At 38.9% G+C, this 20,028-nt stretch overlaps 1 protein-coding gene across 1 annotated transcript in view; it reads right to left on the reverse strand.

Moving 5' to 3' along the window:
• LOC131457184 (pyruvate carboxylase, mitochondrial-like) overlaps positions 1–20,028 on the reverse strand; it is a 329,828-nt gene that overhangs the window by 62,570 nt on the left and 247,230 nt on the right. Inside the window, exons 13-15 of the mRNA XM_058626042.1 lie at positions 18,019–18,163; positions 17,082–17,171; positions 6,471–6,692 (exon numbers count right to left, since the gene is read on the reverse strand). Of these exons, the coding sequence (XP_058482025.1) occupies positions 6,471–6,692; positions 17,082–17,171; positions 18,019–18,163 (457 nt within the window). The remainder of the gene's footprint in view (positions 1–6,470; positions 6,693–17,081; positions 17,172–18,018; positions 18,164–20,028) is intronic.

A 20,028-nucleotide genomic window follows, 5' to 3' on the forward strand; every position in this document is an offset into this window, starting at 1 on the left:
CAGTTCTACGCTTCGGTAGGGACGCCAATGATTTTACAGAGGAATTTCTTTCAGAAAAGAAAATTTACTGTCCTTACCAAGTCTGAGTAAACAACCTATACCAGCATATCTAACTGGGCTTAATTTTTATTAATTTTTTCTGCACCACCCCTCGTTCAGCCTCCTGTCGTGGGATACGGTACCGTCTCTCTCTCACTCACACACACTCCCTCCCCGTTGACCGCCTGACAACCCCCCTCTAACGCACACAGACACAGACACAGCCCGACATAACTCTCTCCCACTCTGCACTAGCCACTTTTCTACACATGGACCAATCGATCTATGCTTCTAAAAAAAAATGAAAAGACAACCACACAAACAAAAAACACAAAAAAATACACTGTATCATAACTGTCTATGAACAGATGAATGCATGGCTTCGAATTATGGGGGAACTCGGCTCCTCTGGATAGGGCACAAGCTCCCCTGAAAGCCTACTCTGAGACACTGAGGGGGAGCTCTGTATGAAACGATGTCCATTTTTGTGCCACATGGTGACATACTTGGATTTCTGGTTCAATGAAGTTCCTGAAGTTGAATTTGAAAGAATTGAAATAGACATTACACATAGGAAATTGCCCAACGAAATAAAAGTTCAGATTGATCAGAGTTGCTGCGACTGAGCGCGCCGCCACAATGGACTAAACTGACAAAATGTGTCTCACATTCATACATTTGATGGTGGGAGGAAACTGGGAAGCCCGGAGGAAAAAAAGAAAGTTAAGGTCCCAAACTGGAAATCCAACCTAGCACCTTCTATAAAACAAATAAATAAAATACTTCAACATGCTCCTGCACTCAAATCCCATATGTTTTAATGATAGGTTCCCTCTTAACAGGAGAGACGTGATGTGTGGTGTGTTTTATTGTAGTACTCTGCAAATGACCACGCTGTTATTTGCACTTCCATGTGTGCATGCATGTGACATGTGTAGCGATGCCACCTGAAAACAGTGCTCCCTCAAAGGTCACAGTGTAATCCCAACACTGGATGCATGCACATAGAAGTTAGGTTTAGTTAGGTTTTATTTTATTTTGTGTGTATACATATTTTTTTATATATATATACTGTAATGTTATTCTTCCTTTTGTCTGTTTCATATAATGGTTTTTAACCAAACAACACCATAGGGGCCTGATAGAATGTCATTTTCAATTTTACATGTGTCTGAATTGAGAATAAAATCCATCCAGTGTTGTGGTGCTGGACCCCCTACAAGGTACTAAATGTGTGGCTATCTTGTTTCATGTCTTCTTTTTTGCCAGGTAAGAAATATACATTTATTTTCAAAAGAGAAATTCCACTGTGGTTTACAGACAGATTAAAAAGGAAACTGAGAGACTGAAACCAAGCAATAATATAAAACAAGGAGCATTAAGCAAACAGAGGTATATACACTGCTCAAAAAAATAAAGGGAACACTTAAAGAACACAATGTAACTCCAAGTCAATCACACTTCTGTGGAATTAAACTGTCCATTTAGGAAGCAACACTGATTGACAATCAATTTCACATGCTGTTGTGCAAATGGAATAGACAAAAGGTGGAAATTATAGGCAATTAGCAAGACACCTCCAATAAAGGAGTGGTTCTGCAGGTGGTGACCACAGACCACTTCTCAGTTCCTATGCTTTCTGGCTGATGTTTTGGTTACTTTTGAATGCTGGCGGTGCTCTCACTCTAGTGGTAGCATGAGACGGAGTCTAGAACCCACACAAGTGGCTCAGGTAGTGCAGCTCATCCAGGATGGCACATCAATGTGAGCTGTGGCAAGAAGGTTTGCTGTCTGTCAGCGTAGTGTCCAGAGCATGGAGGCACTACCAGGACACATGCCAGTACATCAGGAGACGTGGAGGAGGCCGTAGGAGGGCAACAACCGCGCAGCAGGACCACTACCTCCGCCTTTGTGCAAGGAGGAACAGGAGGAGCACTGCCAGAGCCCTGCAAAATGACCTCCAGCAGGCCACGAATGTGCATATGTCTGCTCAAACGGTCAGAAACAGACTCCATGAGGGTGGTATGAGGGCCCGACGTCCACAGGTGGGGGTTATGCTTACAGCCCAACACCGTGCAGGACGTTTGGCATTCGCCAGAGATCACCAAGATTGGCAAATTCGCCACTGGTGCCCTGTGCTCTTCACAGATGAAAGCAGGTTCACACTGAGCACGTGTGACAGACGTGACAGAGTCTGGAGACGCCGTGGAGAACGTTCTGCTGCCTGCAACATCCTCCAGCATGACCGGTTTGGCAGTGGGTCAGTAATGGTGTGGGTTGGCATTTCTTTGAGGGGCCACACAGCCCTCCGTGGGCTCGCCAGAGGTAGTCTGACTGCCATTAGGTACCGAGATGAGATCCTCAGACCCCTTGTGAGACCATATGCTGGTGCGGTTGGCCCTGGGTTCCTCCTAATGCAAGACAATGCTAGACCTCATGTGGCTGGAGTGTGTCAGCAGTTCCTGCAAGACGAAGGCATTGATGCTATGGACTGGCCCGCCCGTTCCCCAGACCTGAATCCAATTGAGCACATCTGGGACATCATGTCTCGCTCCATCTACCAACGCCACATTGCACCACAGACTGTCCAGGAGTTGGCGGATGCTTTAGTCCAGGTCTGGGAGGAGATCCCTCAGGAGACCATCCGCCACCTCATCAGGAGCATGCCCAGGCGTTGTACGGAGGTCATACAGGCACATGGAGGCCACACACACTATTGAGCCTCATTTTGACTTGTTTTAAGGACATTACATCAAAGTTGGATCAGCCTGTAGTGTGTTTTTCCACTTTCATTTTGAGTGTGACTCCAAATCCAGACCTCTTTGGGTTAATACATTTGATTTCCATTGATCATTTTTGTGTGATTTTGTTGTCAGCACATTCAACTATGTAAAGAACAAAGTATTTATTAAGAATATTTCATTAATTCAGATCTAGGATGTGTTATTTTAGTGTTCCCTTTATTTTTTTGAGCAGTGTATATAAATAAAAACAATCCAGATAGGTCAGAAAGAAATGGGTAATGTGTGTTGCAAGGATGTGGTTTGATTTCTTCTTGAATGTATCTCTCACAAATATCCATAATTTAGGAAGATAAGACTACATTTATAAAAAATTAATAGGAGCAAGTGCATGCAAGATGAGCAGAAACACTAAAGTCTGTATCCTAATGACTCTAATTAATATAATCTGTATTTATTACTTCAACAATATCCATATGCATGGGAAAAAGATATTCTAATGAAAACTGATTAAGTAACAGGAGGGTGTCAGGGGATATCCCTAAGTTAATTTAAGTTTTTAAATAATTATTAAAAAGTCACGTTCTGTCTTCTCTGACTCATAACATCATGAAGGGACTACTGATTCCTCAGGAGGATTTACACACAACTTTAAACTTTAAGAAAGAAAATGAATGTCATGATCTGCAGCTCAAAATATCACAATCATTATGCCAAGAGGTGTTTAAACTTTATATAGCTCTTGTTTTTTATGCTCTGTGATGATGTAAGAGACATGGTTATATTCAGTTCCTGTTACGTCTTTATATGAAGGCAGAAGATTGTTTAAACTACCAGTGTTTTGTTTTTATTGACAAGCGATATCAAAAGTTGACTCCCACTGAAATTTAAACATGGGCACCTTCATGACAGAAGAATACAAAGATTTATGAGGAAGATAAAGTTGTTTACATTTACTTTTCCTCTGCCGTTATCATTATTGACTTCAGCTCAGAGGTCAGAACATTTGGCACTGCTTAAGGAGCTTTTACTGGCTAGGCTGCCAAAACTAACCACATCTTCTACTAGTTTATACTGGAAAGTAGAAATAATTGGATCTCTATATCAAGTGAGATCAAGACCCCTCAGACCCCCTAAGTTTGCACATGAAGAAACACCCAAATCATTTTTTAAATTGATTTAAGCAATATCTGTTGGTGACGCTGCACGTCACAGCGGAATTTCTCTCAACTCTTGCTTCCCTTCCAGGCAGAAAGGAGAAGCCTTCAGATATCATTAAAACTTAAAAGTTGATATATACAGTACATATATATATATATATACATATATATACTATATATATATATATATATATATATATATATATATATATATATATATATATATATACGTATATGTATATGTATAAATATACTTGTTTGTTTTTTTGCCCAAATGGAAATAATTGAACCAAAATATTACACACTGAACCTTTAATTTAGAAACTGACTCAACATTGCAAATTATTCATTTTTTAAATTCACCAATCAGGATTCATGTAAATCACTGTGTGTTGCATTTACATGTTAAATGCTATATCAATAAAGATTGATTGACTGATTGAAGTAAGTTAAAGAAAATGCTCACTCTTAAAAAATAAATAAATAAAAAAATAGTTCCACGGCATAGTTTTTAGCTTTTTACCCCACTGCTGCCACTGCATCTCTCCGGCTTCTTAACATTTGAATGGGCCAACTACTCAGGGCTTTCAAAAACCCACGATAAGTCACATAGAAAACAGGAAGCTCAGAGGCAATTAGCAGCTGAAAATTCATTATTCATACACAAAAACGGTCTCAAACTGTGCTCTTTCGGGTTTTATTGGCTCTATAGCAGAAACTGAGAAAAACAGATTGAACGCTCAGTTTGTGTTCTTTTATGAGTAAGACATGCAGTGAAGTTCACATGTCCTAAAAGAAGGAAAATCCGTTTTTGACAGTTCATCCACTTGGACTGTGTTTCAGCCCATCACTCTGCAGAAGACTCTAAGAAGCAAAGCTTTCAGTGAGGCTGTTATGCATAATGATCAGAAACACATTTTTAATGTTATGATCAAGGTATAAAAAGGGGTGGATTTAACTTTTTAAAGGATTTGCAAATTGATAAAATATGAAATGATGTGCCTTAATCAAAGCGCTTTCCTCCGTCAGAGCTGGCTCACACACTTTAATGAGACATACAAGGATGTGGGGCTTCCCTAGTATCTATGTTTTCAACAATTTTCTCTAGATAAAAAAAAGCAGAGTTCACTGAGAGTTTTCAGCTTTAAATTCAAAGATTGCCTTGTAAAAATGAACTAACAACAAAGCTAAGCTGAATGTGTTTCTTTCTCTTGACAGTCTTGTAATAACGCAATATATTGGGGGTGGGCGAGAGAGTTATTTTTATAGTACTTTATGTAAGACCCCCTCAGTGATTTAGTTTTGTCATAAACTCTTATCTGTTCAAAGCATCAAGTGCCATAGTTATGAAATATACTGTATGACCACACCATGAAGCAGGGCTTTAATCTATCTGAGGGTTTACAGAGCCAAAGTGGTTCCACTGGAATCCAATAGAAGCTGAAACTCTTTTATACTCGTTTTGTTCTGTACTGTTTGCTCTTGTGAGACACTCAAAGTGTTCCAACTAATTCAAACTCAATCACAGTTTACTCTAATTGAGCATTAAATTAAAGTGCCTCAACCTCAAGAGGTGCACTGGTCATATCTCTTCCACAAATGTGCATGACACAAGTGTTTGAGTGTGAGAAAATGAATTTCCTCCTTGAAACCACTGCGCTTTACATGACACGGCTATGTTGATAATTGGCCTCATTGCCAAACTGGAACGCACTTTCTCTGGCCAATTTCCGAGTAATTGCATTATTATACTGTACGGGGCATTAATTGACAGGCTCATGTTCCAAGAAGTTCCACTAAACAAGTCATTTTCATGACTCATTTGAGAGCAGGCGGTAGTTACAATCACTGTCTAATGACAGGGCTCATGTATGACTGACTGGGGGGAGTTGAGGTTTGAGATGCATTTTAACACATTATAGTCATAAATCAGTCATCAATAAAACATGGAGCTGATCTATGGCATTAGTGGGAGGCAATTGAAAATACACCTGTGGTTGTTCAGACACATTACAAAAAGAGTTTAACATGATGGTCATCTAAGGAGGGAAAGAAGTTAATGCCATTCTTAAATGACTGCCTGCATATATACTATTTTCTAATTCATCATGCATCTCCAATTGGCAAAAATACAGTATAGCATTCCTTAAGTACAAAATTCACATATCTTTACTTTAACCCCAGCTTTTACTTTTACTCCACTACATTTCCTAAATAAATGGTGTACCTTTACTCAACACTGTAAAAGTCAATATTGTAAAAGGTGACTTGATAGTCATGACTATCCAATAGTCATTTTCTGGTAAGGTACTTAACAGAAAATACTTATAAATATCCCTATTACGTATTACGTGTTTGCTTGGCCGAGCAAAATGAATAGAAACAGGGAGAAATCGCAATCTTTGTTTGGCCAAACACTCCAAACACTACTCACCCCATTATAACATCTATTCATCACATACACAGACCAAAGATTAATAAGCAGATTGTTTTCAGAATTAGGGACATAATTCATCACACAGGAACTCACCTCCCCAGTTCTCCAAGCTGTAAAGATTGTTGAAGTTATGGCTGACGTAAGGCGAAATCTTTTTCAGGTCATGGGTCCGGACTCTTGTTGCCAGGAGCGACTGGTGAGCATCTCTGAACGTAGTGTCCATGAGCAACAGGCCTTTGTGGGCACGAACGGCTTTGGCAAATCCCTCGGGACCATCGCGCAGTAACACGTCACGGAAACCTACAGGAGGCTCGCCTGTAAATCAACACGAGAAGAAAGACAGAGAGAGAGCGTCAATACAAGGAATGGTTAGTGTTTATGTGGGATACACAACTTTGTGAGGAATCAATGTCAATTACTGGAGGAGTCATTTCAAACGTTCTACCATATCAAACATATTTGTGCAGACGATAATCCATATCCAATGGTCCATATATTCTCAGAGTACAGGTTGTACATAAAATAGATCTAAAACAAAACCTGTAAATTAAGGCTGGGCGATATGGCTTATACATAATATTTGGATATTGTTGCTCTAGGCTCATGAACGGTTTTCTTTTGAGATGTTTGTGCTTCTCAATAGTAAATAGACTCTAAAATAAAATATCTAACATTATATTGATATATTGCCCAGCTCTACTGTGAATATGAAACTAATATTGCAAACGTCTTCCATTTAATTGGTGACCAAACACGAGGAATCATTCAATTTATTCAATGTTCAGCAGCAGTATTGACTTGAGACCCTGCTGAGTTTCTGACCAAGACTAATGGTGTCCAACATTTTAACAAGACTGTAGACATGCAGGTAAACTGACGTTATTTACACAGTGTTCTCCCATCATTTCTGCTATTGTCTGGTAGTTTGTCATTACTTCTAATGAGGTGGAAGTCAGCTCCTTTCATTGCCGCGCCAACCATCCTGAAATCAACTAGATCATCTATAAAAGAATACATGAATATAAACGCAGCAGTCGGCTAATTTAACACACAACCCACCAATTTGTGAAAATGGATGGCTCCTACTGACAGTGACTCATATGATCTCATATGAGCTGTCTATATAAAGTAAACAGCTATACTGTTAATAAATAAAGCAATCATCATAGCATAGTATGGTTGGCAGAAGCTGCTGCTTTTGCATACATTTGACACCTTTCTCCATTTCTCACTCTTCTCTGACTTGTGACCCTATTATGGAGTTCTGAAAATCTTTATCTTTACATTCTATATGTTAGAATATGATAAACCTACAGTCTTAATCTCAGTGCAATAGATTTGTGATATTGGAGTCGCCTGTGCGTGACTATTATTGATACAAATGTAACACTATAATTTGCATTAATTATAGCCGTGTTAAAACACTCTTGCCTCTGCAGCAAGAAGACCTGGGTTCGAGACCCGGCCGGAAGGGCCTTTCTGCGTGTGTGCGTGGGTTTTCTCCGGGTTCTCTGGCTTCTTCCCACAGTCCAAAAACATGCAATATAGGGATTAGGTAAATTGGACACTCTAAATTGACTGTAGGTGTGGTTGTTTGTCTCTATATGTGGCCTTGTGATTGACTGGCGAACTGTCCAGACCCTCCTGTGGAGGATAAAGTGGTAGAAAATGGATGGATTGATAGATATTCAAAGTGAAGCACTATTGTTGCACTCTCCCTCCCTCCCGCTCTCTCCCCCGTCTTTCCCTCCCCTTGTCTGTCCACTCTCTGTCCCCCTGTCTGGTCCGGTTGCCCACACCACTTAATCGTAAATCAAATAAATAAGAATAAAAAATACTGCAGGCCGAGTATCACAGACTTGTCCTGCACACAATAAATCTGTCAGACACCACAAGGCATGCAGTCAACCACATTATATGTTCTAGGTAAAAGGTTCTAGGTTAAAAAAGCAACAGCAGACATTGTTTTTGCTGTAAACAAGTAAACCAGTTTAAAAGATTAGTGTTTTGTTGTTGTTTTTTTAAAACTAAATGTGTAATCTTCAACTTCAAAATAAAACCAAATAACTGAAGACAAACATTAAGTAGATATCTAAAAATATCTTAAGATATCTAGATTTCATTAATATGCTCTTTTTACTCTGCATGCTATTGGGGCCACTTAGTTTGCTGATGCTGTGGGCTGGCTGTGAAGAGCCACATTCATTGATGTGAAATATTCACTCATTCATATGCAATATTTATTAATTTGTCAATTAACAATTGACAACAATACTCTTGTTTAAGTTGCTGTTTTTATTGTTTTGAATGATGTCACTCATTTCAACTGCAACACACTCACTTGTGTTGTACAGTGACAATAAAGGCTTTTTATCCTATTCTATTCTATCCTCTTCTATTGTGAATATAAGTGTGAATACAACTCCAGAAGGCTTACACTATATATATTTTTAGCACAAATCGAATACAAAATACTCAGTGAAATCAAATCTTAGAATTGCATATGACATCAACTCAAAACCACAGATATAAACCTCACGCTCCAGCAAAAGTCAGGGGAACACATGAGTCAGATTTATCCGCTTTTAAATAAGCATAACTTCATTGCAGCCCAGGTGATGGTGCTAAAGATATTTTGGAAACAAAGGGTTACCATCCATGGAGCCGTGCAGCTAGTGTGGCTTAAAATAAGACAGGAGTAATGGCAGCTAACAAAGAGCCATTATCTGAAACCCTTGCTGTTCCGCTCCCCGAGGAGCCCGGGTTGAAACTGTTGGGCACGTTGGCTTGAGACGAGTGTTTCTGGTGAGCTTTCAAGATTGTAATGTCATATATAGTAGCAAAGTGTATCATCTCCACTAAAAGCTTCCATGAGGAGGAATAAAAACAATTGAAACCCCCAAGACAAATACAGACCATTTTGGGGCTTATTATAGGTGAGCAGTCCTCAAAGCAAACACATTAAAGTGCTGCTATAACCAGCCCTCTATTGTAATCCTCTCGCAGCCTCAAAATCAAACACAACCAGAGGCATGAACATATTGGACACTGAATTTGGATCTATTTGTGCCAAGGTGTGTATAACCATCAATCAATTACTCTAGTTAATAAAGTACTTTCTGCCTGCTCAGTCGTCCTCCAACTCATCGCCCCTCTCTCTTTCCCTTCCCTTCAATCTCGCTCTGTGTAGCTGAATATTCCCCCCTGACCTTTTATTGTTGTACATCATCCCTGAAAACAAATGATCCCCACTGTAATTGTAAACTCTGAGGCCAGCCTGAGCATAAATGAACGGCACGCGCGCACACAGATACTCATAAACACAAACATGCAAATGAGCTCACTGAAACAATCTCGATGAGCTCTGAGCAAATACTTACAGATAATTAGAATGTATCAAATGTATAATATGATGAACTATGGAACAAAATACAAACAGATACCAGGAAAAAAATGTTAATGCTGTTCACAATCATGCCGACTTTGCACATATATACCTCTATAAACCAAGGAAGAAATGAGAGCATCCGTCCTGGGACTTTGGCAGCTTATGCATGGGACAGTTTACCGAAGAAAAACCTGTGTGTGTCACATTGTACGCAGCAGAAACAAAAATTAGTAGACACAAGTCCCATGCGGCTGCGTGCTTGACAAATGACCCACTTACACAAACACCTCACTTCCTCTTGCCCACTTTTCTTCACTTTCTTCACTACCATCACTTCACTTCCAACCTGATCATGTTATTCCATACACCCTTTCAATTGACATATTTCACCTCTGCAGTTCTTCACCTCACCTCAGCTCCACAATACCAGCTCATGTGACAAGACGGAGGTTTTCATTTTCCTTTATTTCCAATTTGTGAAGGAGACAAAAAAAAGCCTCAATCTGTCAATGTCATGAGCAGACATCTGTCTCCCAAGATGTCCGTTAAATGTCTTATGACCTTTTCAATGACAGATTGTGATGGAATTGAAGATCAAAGCTGTATGTGAGGTTCAGAACAATATTAATATAGCAGAAAACAGCATATGTCTATGTACAGATATTAAGATGCTAAAAACATTATGAAAAGGGGAGGTTTGTTTGTCCAAAAGGCTGGTGCTATATTGCGACATCTAGAGGTAATGAATGTTGGGAGCATTGTCGGAAAAGTCAAAAAGTTAAAGTGAATAAACGCCCACTCTTCTGCAGCTCACTCCACCCAATTCCTTATATTTTTTAAATGCCAAGAAGTGGGCTGAGAGCTGAGGGAATGAGAGGAGGAGGGGGGAGGGAGCATGGGGTGTGGCCTGGTAGTGATTACGTGGTGGAGATAAAAAGCGTAGACATGCATTTTTAAAAAAGGGGGTGGAGTCTGGGACAATGAGCCTCATGCTGATTGGACAAGAGAGTGATGAGTGTACCAGTGATGCAAGCATGAACTAAAACAGCAAATACCAAACACTTGAATGCAGTGGCTGTTTTTTGACCAAAGAGAGTCAGTAAAAAGACTGCTTTTTATCATAATGTATAATTTCAATACTTTACACTAAACTCAAGATTTACACCTGGATCAACAAATAACATGACAAGATACCTATATACACTGGTTTACACTTGAAGCAGTGGTCCAGAGCAGTGGTTCTCAAACTATTTATACCAAGTAGCACATTGAGCTCTCGAAAGTAACATCATTATCACCAACATTAAAAAATACAGTGGTGTAAATAGACTGAGACAAAGTCAGCTACAGACTTTTCACAGAAGGCAAATTTATTCTCGATAAGATAATTTGCTCTCTCATCATCCTCCTCTTCCTCACATACACTTTACACACTGGTATAGACAAGTTAGATTAAGATGGAGTGAAAGATAAGGTGATTACTAATTACTTTTTTTTTGTATCTGTTTCATTTTCTACACACTCTGGTCAACATTTCTCAGCTCCACTCTGATCACATACTCTGGTATATACAGGAGAACAATATTTTAGATTTTCCTCCAAGGACCACCAGAGGAAGCTCATGTACCACTGGTGGTACATGTACCATAGTTTGAGAACCATGGGTCTGGAGGTTAAGTTACACTTTAACACTCTAGCCACACAGAAATGTAATCAATCTTTTTCTTTGACATTTGGAACATTTTCTCCATGATCTTGGCATCGTTTCAGAAAATGTCTTCATCCACACGAAACACATAAAACATGCTGTACTCGTTTATGCCAGGCCTGTGTGATGTCAGCAAAATGTATTTTTAAATAAAGCTTGATTTGAAGGAGTATACATTACAGTGTTTACAGTCACAGAAACAGGGATGGAATGAAGAAAGTCAAATGTTTTTGTAAAGCCAACAGACCAACAATTCTCCAAGAAGAGGAAGATCACAATGACAACAAATGGTAGCGCAAGAGAGAAGTGAGACTATGACATTGTTTTACCAAAGTTTCCAAAACAAAAAGCCTTTCAGGGCTCTCAATATGCTGTTTCAATGTGGATAAAATGCTGAAAGAAATACTTTGGCCTGTGCTTGTTTTTGTGTGGACAGCCCCCTGTAAATTTAAAATAAGTTAAATGCTTTAGATGAGTTTCAGGACAGCTCACAGTCTGTTTCCATCCATCCATCCATTTTTCTACTACTTTTTCCTCCACAGGAGGGTCGCGGGGGGCGCTGTGCCAATCTCAGCTGACATAGGGTGATAGGTGGGGTACACCCTGAACAACCATTCACTCTCACACCACACGGTCAATTTAGAGTGTTATGTTTACCTAATCAGTCTGTTTCCAACATTCAAAAATAAAAGTGTTTCTTTTTTTAAAGCAAAAATGCATTAAAAATCATTCTGCATTTATTTATGGTTTGACTTTAAACATAACTGCTAATTTACACAACCGGTATACCTAAGTGTTGTGGTATTGCTCCAAAAGAGCATAACTTTTTACTCCACATATCTGCATATCTGTGGAACAAAGAACCTGAAACCCGTGGACTCTTTTTATAGCTAAGCGAAAAAGCTGAACCTGAACAAAACAAACTTCTGTTTGAAAATGGAGGGGAGAAAAACAGAGAAAGAAAGAAAGAAACATTAAGATTTTATAAACATGTCTTGCAGATTTTGCATTTTGCAGATAGAATGTTTTAATTTGTCTTTGCCAAAAGATTAGCAACAGCTGTTCATACACTGAGCTAACAGGCAGTCTTCTTTTTTTATCACGCAAATGAAAACACAGCTCATAACTGGACAGGGGAAGGAAAGTCTGTCTTTTTTATTAGTCATTCTTCCTCAAGCTAACGGTGAGGCATGTGGTGATTAACCTCTAGATGTCCTCCGTTAAAAAAAAATTCCAGACAATAATTGGAACAAGGTGTACTTATACACCATCGATGAACCGCCAGTCAAGTGAGTGTTTCATAGTACATATCCTAATTAGAAAATAATGGCCTTTGAGCCTTTAGCACCCTCTGTTAGGACAATCACATCCTTTCTTTGAAGAGTGATGTTGTTTCGCTCTCTCCTTGGTTTTGGAGGGAAAGCCTCTTAAATAGCTTTTACCGTCATTTTACCTCTTTGTCGTATTGAAATCAGATATCTTGACGTACCACATATATATGTTTGTTTCTCCTTCTCTGTGGTTGGTACATGGTAACAATCCTTACTAATGTGTTCAATCTATCAATATCTCAGTGCCTGCAGGCTACCTTGTTAACCTGACCTCTACATATGGGGATTATACACTGGCCAAACCCTCTCTTCTCCTTTCATGACCTCTTTCTCCTTCTATGCTCCAGTCCCTCCCCTCCACAGAGAGTGATAATACAAGCCTAATCCTTCTCTCGCTCTCACTCCCTCCTGAATGAAAGAAAGGGATATCAGCATATTACCAATCTCATTACTAGGCTTTAGGTATTATTCCTTTTCGTGCCTGTGCTACATAACTACCTCATCAGCTGCTTACTTTAGGTAGGTAGGTTTAGGTAGTAACACTAGACAATATACTTTTTTAATCAATCAATATCGATATATATTATGATATGAATCAAATTAATACTCAGAGATATGGCTTATAAATAATATCTGGATATTTTCTGGCTATATCCTGATATGCTAGATATATCAGGATAATCTTTTGAGATGTTTGTGCTTTACACTGTAAATACACTCTAAAATAAAATATCTACTGTATTACATGATCTTACAGTACAGTTATTACCTTTCCTTTCATATAATACCTAGTTTATTTATTTGACTTTTTACTGTTAAATAAGGATATTTACTTGTGTGAGAAACAATGACATTGCCAATAAATAGGGTCAAATAAGTGTTATTAAGTGACTTTTTGTCAATTCCATGTACAGCCATTAAAACCAGTAAAAGTCGTCACAGATATTATGATATGACGATATCCAAAATCCAACATGATATTTTGTCTTATGTCACAATGTAGATATATTGATATTGATATAGTTTGTGACAGTACGGTACATATTTATTTTGCAATTCCATGAGAAATAGTACCAAAATAACCAGCCCCAACTGTTTCATTTTTGGAATAAAATGGTACATTAAGGTCAAGCACCACCTACAACAGCCAGCTGATTGGGGGACAAGAAAACGTAACTCCCTTGCAACCTGTGTCTTCAATGCGTGCAGTCTATTCTTATACAAAGCTTGACATCTGCCACAAAACCCAGCAGGATAAAAGAGTGGCTGGATGTCCTCCATTGTTGTCTATTGTGTTGCGTTCAATGTCATCGTTCATTGTTGGTACGATGTCACGCTACTTATCAGGACACAGCATAGTAAAGGTACTGGTCTCAGTCGAAACACAAGCCTGACGCCGGGCTGTAACATTCAAAACTGTACCAAACCGAACCATACCATGATGGAAACACAACTTTTCATGTATACATCTATGCGTGTTTGCCTTCCTGCTTCCTGATGGGCAGGCAATGTTTGCTTTAATCGCAAAATCTGCATGAGCAGACAACTTGTGATTCCTGTCCTGTTCAACTCATTCCATTCCACTGAGCATAGTGTTTAGATGTCTGATTTGATTGGTTAAGCCTGATTATGATTCATATTATATTCAAATGATTTTGTGATGAATTCACGTTTACCAGTTGAGCTGTGATATAATGCTAAGGTAGAACAGGGTGGCGATGATCATGTCAGATAGACACACCCCTGACAAAAATAAACCTGGGAGCATAGTGACAAAACGGTAAAAAAAAAAATGTGCATCACTACAAAACAACCAAATGAAATCCATGTGTTTTTCCAAGATATTTTAAAAACAGAAAGTAACACTGAGCACATCATGATTCAAAATGAGTATTTAATCTATCCTCCTGCCTTAATTGAACCTTTAAGGATTTACTAAGAAATTAAAACAAGGCTGGGGCCCCCCCCATCCTTGTTTTAATTTCTTAGCACACTTGACTCCAGAGACCTTAAGGCAATGGAATTAACATGTCATTGACCAGCTTGAGTCAGTTCACACCTGGCATTAGAATGTTTCCTCACAGGCATCTATTCCCCGGTCTATATGCAAATAAGTGAATAGATAATTGCTGTTTGGAAAGAACAAATGCTATGTTGGTTATAACCAGGCACCGGAGGCTGTGATGTGGTTTATCTTGTCTGTGGGAAATTAAAAGAATAATAAATAAAAGTCAATATAAGACAGACTGGGTCTCTTCCTTGGTGCGTTTCAGGCAAACAAAACTGCCTTGCAAACTGTTTACATTTCAGAGCCATTTTTAAGTCATGATGTGCTTCTTAAAATCTCCTTCAGATAAGTATGTGCTTCCTTTTACACGGAGGACATGGGTAAGTAAGGAAGTCCTTCATTGATTCTTAGGACACATGTGAGTAAACCTGACTATCATATTGGCTTTTTTTCCACACATAAACAGTGTTTAGGTAACACTTTTTGTTTTTTTTGGAAACTTCAAAATGGCACCCTTTGGGAAAATGATGATGTCATAGTCCCACCTCTGTCACTGTCACAGTCTTCATCATCATTATCCTCCTCTTGGAGATTGTTTGGTCTGTTCGCATCATATGATCACTTTTATTTTCTTTCCTTCATCCCCCAGGCTTGTTTCATTCCGTCTCTGTTTCTGTGATTGTACACTTGTTCAAAAAAAAAGCTTTATTTAAAAAAGGTCTTCTCCAGGTTTGGTGCTACAGTACCACATACAGACCTGGCATATGCACTACAGAGTTAAGAGTGGTTTTAGTGTGGATGAAGACATTTCCTGAAACGATGCCGTGTTTACGGAAAACCTTTTCAAAAAGAAAAAGACTGTTTACGCTTCATTCTGTTTCCTAAGGCTAGGGAAAGAGCTATGACCAATGGACGTAGATGAAAATGCTTCTGTACGCAACTAGATATAACTTCAACTAATCAGACCAATGATCCTGATGACATGTGCAAAGAAACATTTGATTTAACAATGTTGTCGTTTTCTCGGAGCAATGGATTTCTAGTTGGGGGAGATCTGTGGAGCAGGTGGCTTACAATGAAAGCAACAGCTGTATATCAGCTCCTGGTCTCTTTCTTCTGTCTCTACCTCATCTCCCTCTTGACCTTTCTCTCCCCCATCATATGTCCCCCATTTTTCCCTTCACCCCAACCGGCCGAGGCAGATGGCTGCACATCTTTTACTCTGGTTCTGTCAGAGATTTCAGAGTGATACAGTTAAAAGGGAGTTTCTTCCTGCTCTCCATGATGTTGTCTATGTGCAGTGCCTTGAGATAATGTATGTTATGATTTGGGACTATACAAATAAAATTGAATTGAATTGCTGTCATAGTGTTAAGTCCGCCTGTAGCGCTCCAGGGGTTTGTGAGATTTAGAAGTTGGCCAGAACAGTGTCCTTACCAGACCTGTCTGCAGAGAGAAATCAAAACGCTGACACACTTGGGTACTTTTGAGAACACACTCTCTATAGAATAAAGGTGAGGGCTCTGAATGTGAGACATCAGGTTTTAATGCATCTTGAGTGTACTCACACCTTTATACGAAACACTTGATGACCTGAGGTTCGTGCTAGCGCCGTGTATATACAGGACCTCTGTGGCTCAACGAGCTCATCAAAAAGCTTTTGGCCATTCCTGCGAGATTCTAAGGGAGCAGCTCCGGAGCAGGGTGAGGAGCAAAGAACTTCAGCCTTTCACAAACAATGAGCTGCATCCTCTCACTGCTGTGCTCACAACTCAGCAGAGCACTCTGGGCCAAAACCTTTTTTCCTCCCAGAGTGCTAAACTGAACCATTTAGCAGGGCCTTTCTGCCTCCAGCTATCGGACTGTTCGACAGCCCATTTGTCATTCAGTGGGTGCTTTTAACCGAAGTGCCCTACAGGTCGACAAGTATTTACATTTTTAGCATTGGTGCTCCTGGGGAAATGAAACTCCTCAACCTTGCAGTGGAGGAGCCTTGGCAAATTACACCAAATGTAATGAATGCAATAATAATGATGCACCGTGGCATTATTTTGGTTCTGTAACAGATAAACCATTTCTAGTGGTACTAGTGGTATTGGTTCATTTTTAAAGTGTTACTAACAATTCATCGGCCACTGACTGGTCTTAATCACTTTTTTCTATTTATGCAGAACTAGAAAAAGCAGAGCCACGTTTCAGTCAAATGACACCATTGCTTAAAATGAATGATTCCACTGTGATTGACTTGATTTCCTTTTCCTCAACTTACCCATGGTGACAGCAGGGACCACTGGGTCTATGGAGGAAGGCTTAGCCTTCACTGGGATGGGTGTCGTCGGCCCATTCACCATCACATGACCTGCATATGAGTATAAAAGCAGAGACTACAAGTGAGATACAGCCCTTTAACACGTGTAACTAATTGTATAGATGAAGAAAACCTAAAACTCAATGAGGGGTTGAAGTTATTAAAGGTCCAGTTGATTTAAAGGGCTCTATTAGCAAAATGAAAATAGTTTATTCATGTATGATCACCTTAAACTGAAAATCATGAAGTTTCTGACACCTGACAATTATTATTTTTTTTTATATCCACAAAAGAATAAGTGACTCTTTCACAGAGTCCGCTGTGTTCTATTGCCTTGTATGCTCAGAGGGAACAAACACTGGCTCCAAAGAGACTTTTTCACATTTTTTTAATATGACTGAAGGTTTGCCTACATCCTTGAAAATGAACGAGGCGAATTCACTGCTACATGCCACTAAATCTTAAACGGAACCTTCAAAGATGTCATCATTTTTATTAGTTGTGTCCTCCAACATTTGAAAGTTAAAAAGATTCAATAAAAATGTCCCTCTCTCTCTCTCGTGCGCTCTCTCTTTTTCTTAAAAAAAAAAAAAATACTTTATATCAAAAAACATAAACACAGATACAAAAATCCCTATATTTTAAAACCAAATGGAAAGCAGCCCTGGACTCTTATTCACAATTTTCGAATTCCTTCAATCTGAAATCTTGAGGTTTCAAAAGTGTTCAGATTTTCATTTTTATGGGTGAAGGTAAGTTTGCAGTCACTGCTTGCTTTGGCCTATCATGGTACTAAAATACTGTACCTGCTGAATACTGAGCTGTAATATCATAATAGCTGATAACTAGCTACAAAAATACTGATTAATGACATTGTGACTGTTATGTGTGCACTGACCCAGGTAGTGCAGTAGCTTCTGGGCTCGGTTCTGAGTGGGTTTGAGGTTGAAGAGTTCCTGGTTCTCGTCGATGAACTGGGTGTCCACAGTGGCGTGGAGGAACTGGTGGTTGGAAAGAACATTCTGGAGGAACGGGATGTTTGTCTAGAAATGGAGACACAGAGAGGGTTAAGAAAGAGTTGCATATCTTGAACTTTGATGAGCAGTTTAGGGGGGAAAAAAAGGGGTTTTTGAAATGCCTCTTGCACAAGTCATTACAAATAAAAAACAGACTGAATACAAAAGCAAGAGAGTCGAGACACAAGCTGCTATGCTCAACTCATTTTCAGAAAGTGAATCACTTGAAAGAAAAGACACAAAAATATACACTTTGCTCTTAAGAGCATTTTCTTGTTGAAAACAGTGTTACACTTTGATAAACACACACACACAATGGCATCAATGGCTTGATGCAAAACAAATCTAGCAGTGTGGTGAAAAAAATAAAAATAAATAAATAAATCACATCTCAGCTCCAATAGACAAAACACAGACACTCAAAGCAGCGGGAGAAAGACAACTATTGACAGTAATTACATTCCATTTCTATTTCGTCGTTGTTTGTTTGCCGCAAAAGTATTATCACGCCAATTAAGCTCTCTAAATGAACACAGAATGAATGAGAGGGAAGAAAGAGATGTAATTGTAAATTACTTATTTGATGCAAAAAAAAAATTCGCTCTCATAAAGCCTGTCAACGTGGGGAGCCTGGTTTGGTGTGTTTTATGAGACGAAGAGAGTGAAATGTGGGGAATATTACATGAAACGGGAAAGTTTAAAGTATAAAGAAAAGCAGAAAGGGGGAGAAGGGGTTGTTAGCTGAAGAGGTGTCAATGCATATATATACACACACATATATATATATATATATATATATATATATATATATATATATATATATATATACAGAGGTAGTTAAAATGGAATCATTTTGGTTAGTGGAAAACACAAGAACATTTGAGAACATCATCACTTCCAGTTTAAGGAAACAGTGATCCAACATTTGTCAACATTTTCTGACATTTTCTGGACCAAACAACTAATTGATTAATGGAGAAAATAATCACCAGCTTGACTGATTATAACAATAATATATCTGAGAATATATGAAGCAGCTTCAGGTGTGTTTAGTGCTGTGTAATGTTAGAGTGAAGGAATGTAAACTGTTTTCTTCAAGTTTACTAAAAATGACTTTATATACGACTGAAAATGGCAGACTTCGAGTGACATTTAAAAAGAGGCCACTTACGATCCAGTCTCTGAATAGTGCTTTTATTTACAAATGCACAAAGACACAGAAAAGAACCAAATGAAAGAAAAAAGAAAGAAAACTGCAGAGCCTGAGGACATTCTATCGCCACTTTATATCTAACTCAAAACATATAACATCCATAATAATACATAAATAGATTTAGCTCAGTCTCATATAAACGCTCTAATGTAGAGGTATACAAAAATCTAGTACATGTAGTGTATGCACATGCACAGAAAAGACAGCCCCACAGATGGACTGCAATTACAGCCATAATTTGAGCATTTACCCGACAGTCAAACACTGAGTGATTCTAAATAATTGCTGCTGCAAAATCACTCAGAAATCCCATAATTGGGAGAAGGAATCGGATAATAAACAAACCACACACACACACCTCATTACCACCACTGAGAGAGGGAGGTGCAGTAGGGAGATCAATGTGGTCTGGTGAATAGCAATAGAGGAAAGCTAGTGCATGTTGGTCATGCCAATAGAGCCACAGGACATGAATACAGTAAGAAGTGAAAGAGAGGGTGAGGGTTTCCTTTCTTTGAGTCGCTTCTTAGGAGCAGAGAGAGAAATAAAAGACACGTGAAGAGAACAAAGATGACAGAATATGTATTATTAACATTATTTCATTTGACAAAGAGAAAACCTCATTTCAAAGAGTGGAAGTAAGAGAAGAACCATACAGTATGTTCTGCTTAGTTATTAT

This window comes from Solea solea, chromosome 3, assembly GCF_958295425.1.
Source record: "Solea solea chromosome 3, fSolSol10.1, whole genome shotgun sequence".
Taxonomy (NCBI): domain Eukaryota; kingdom Metazoa; phylum Chordata; class Actinopteri; order Pleuronectiformes; family Soleidae; genus Solea; species Solea solea.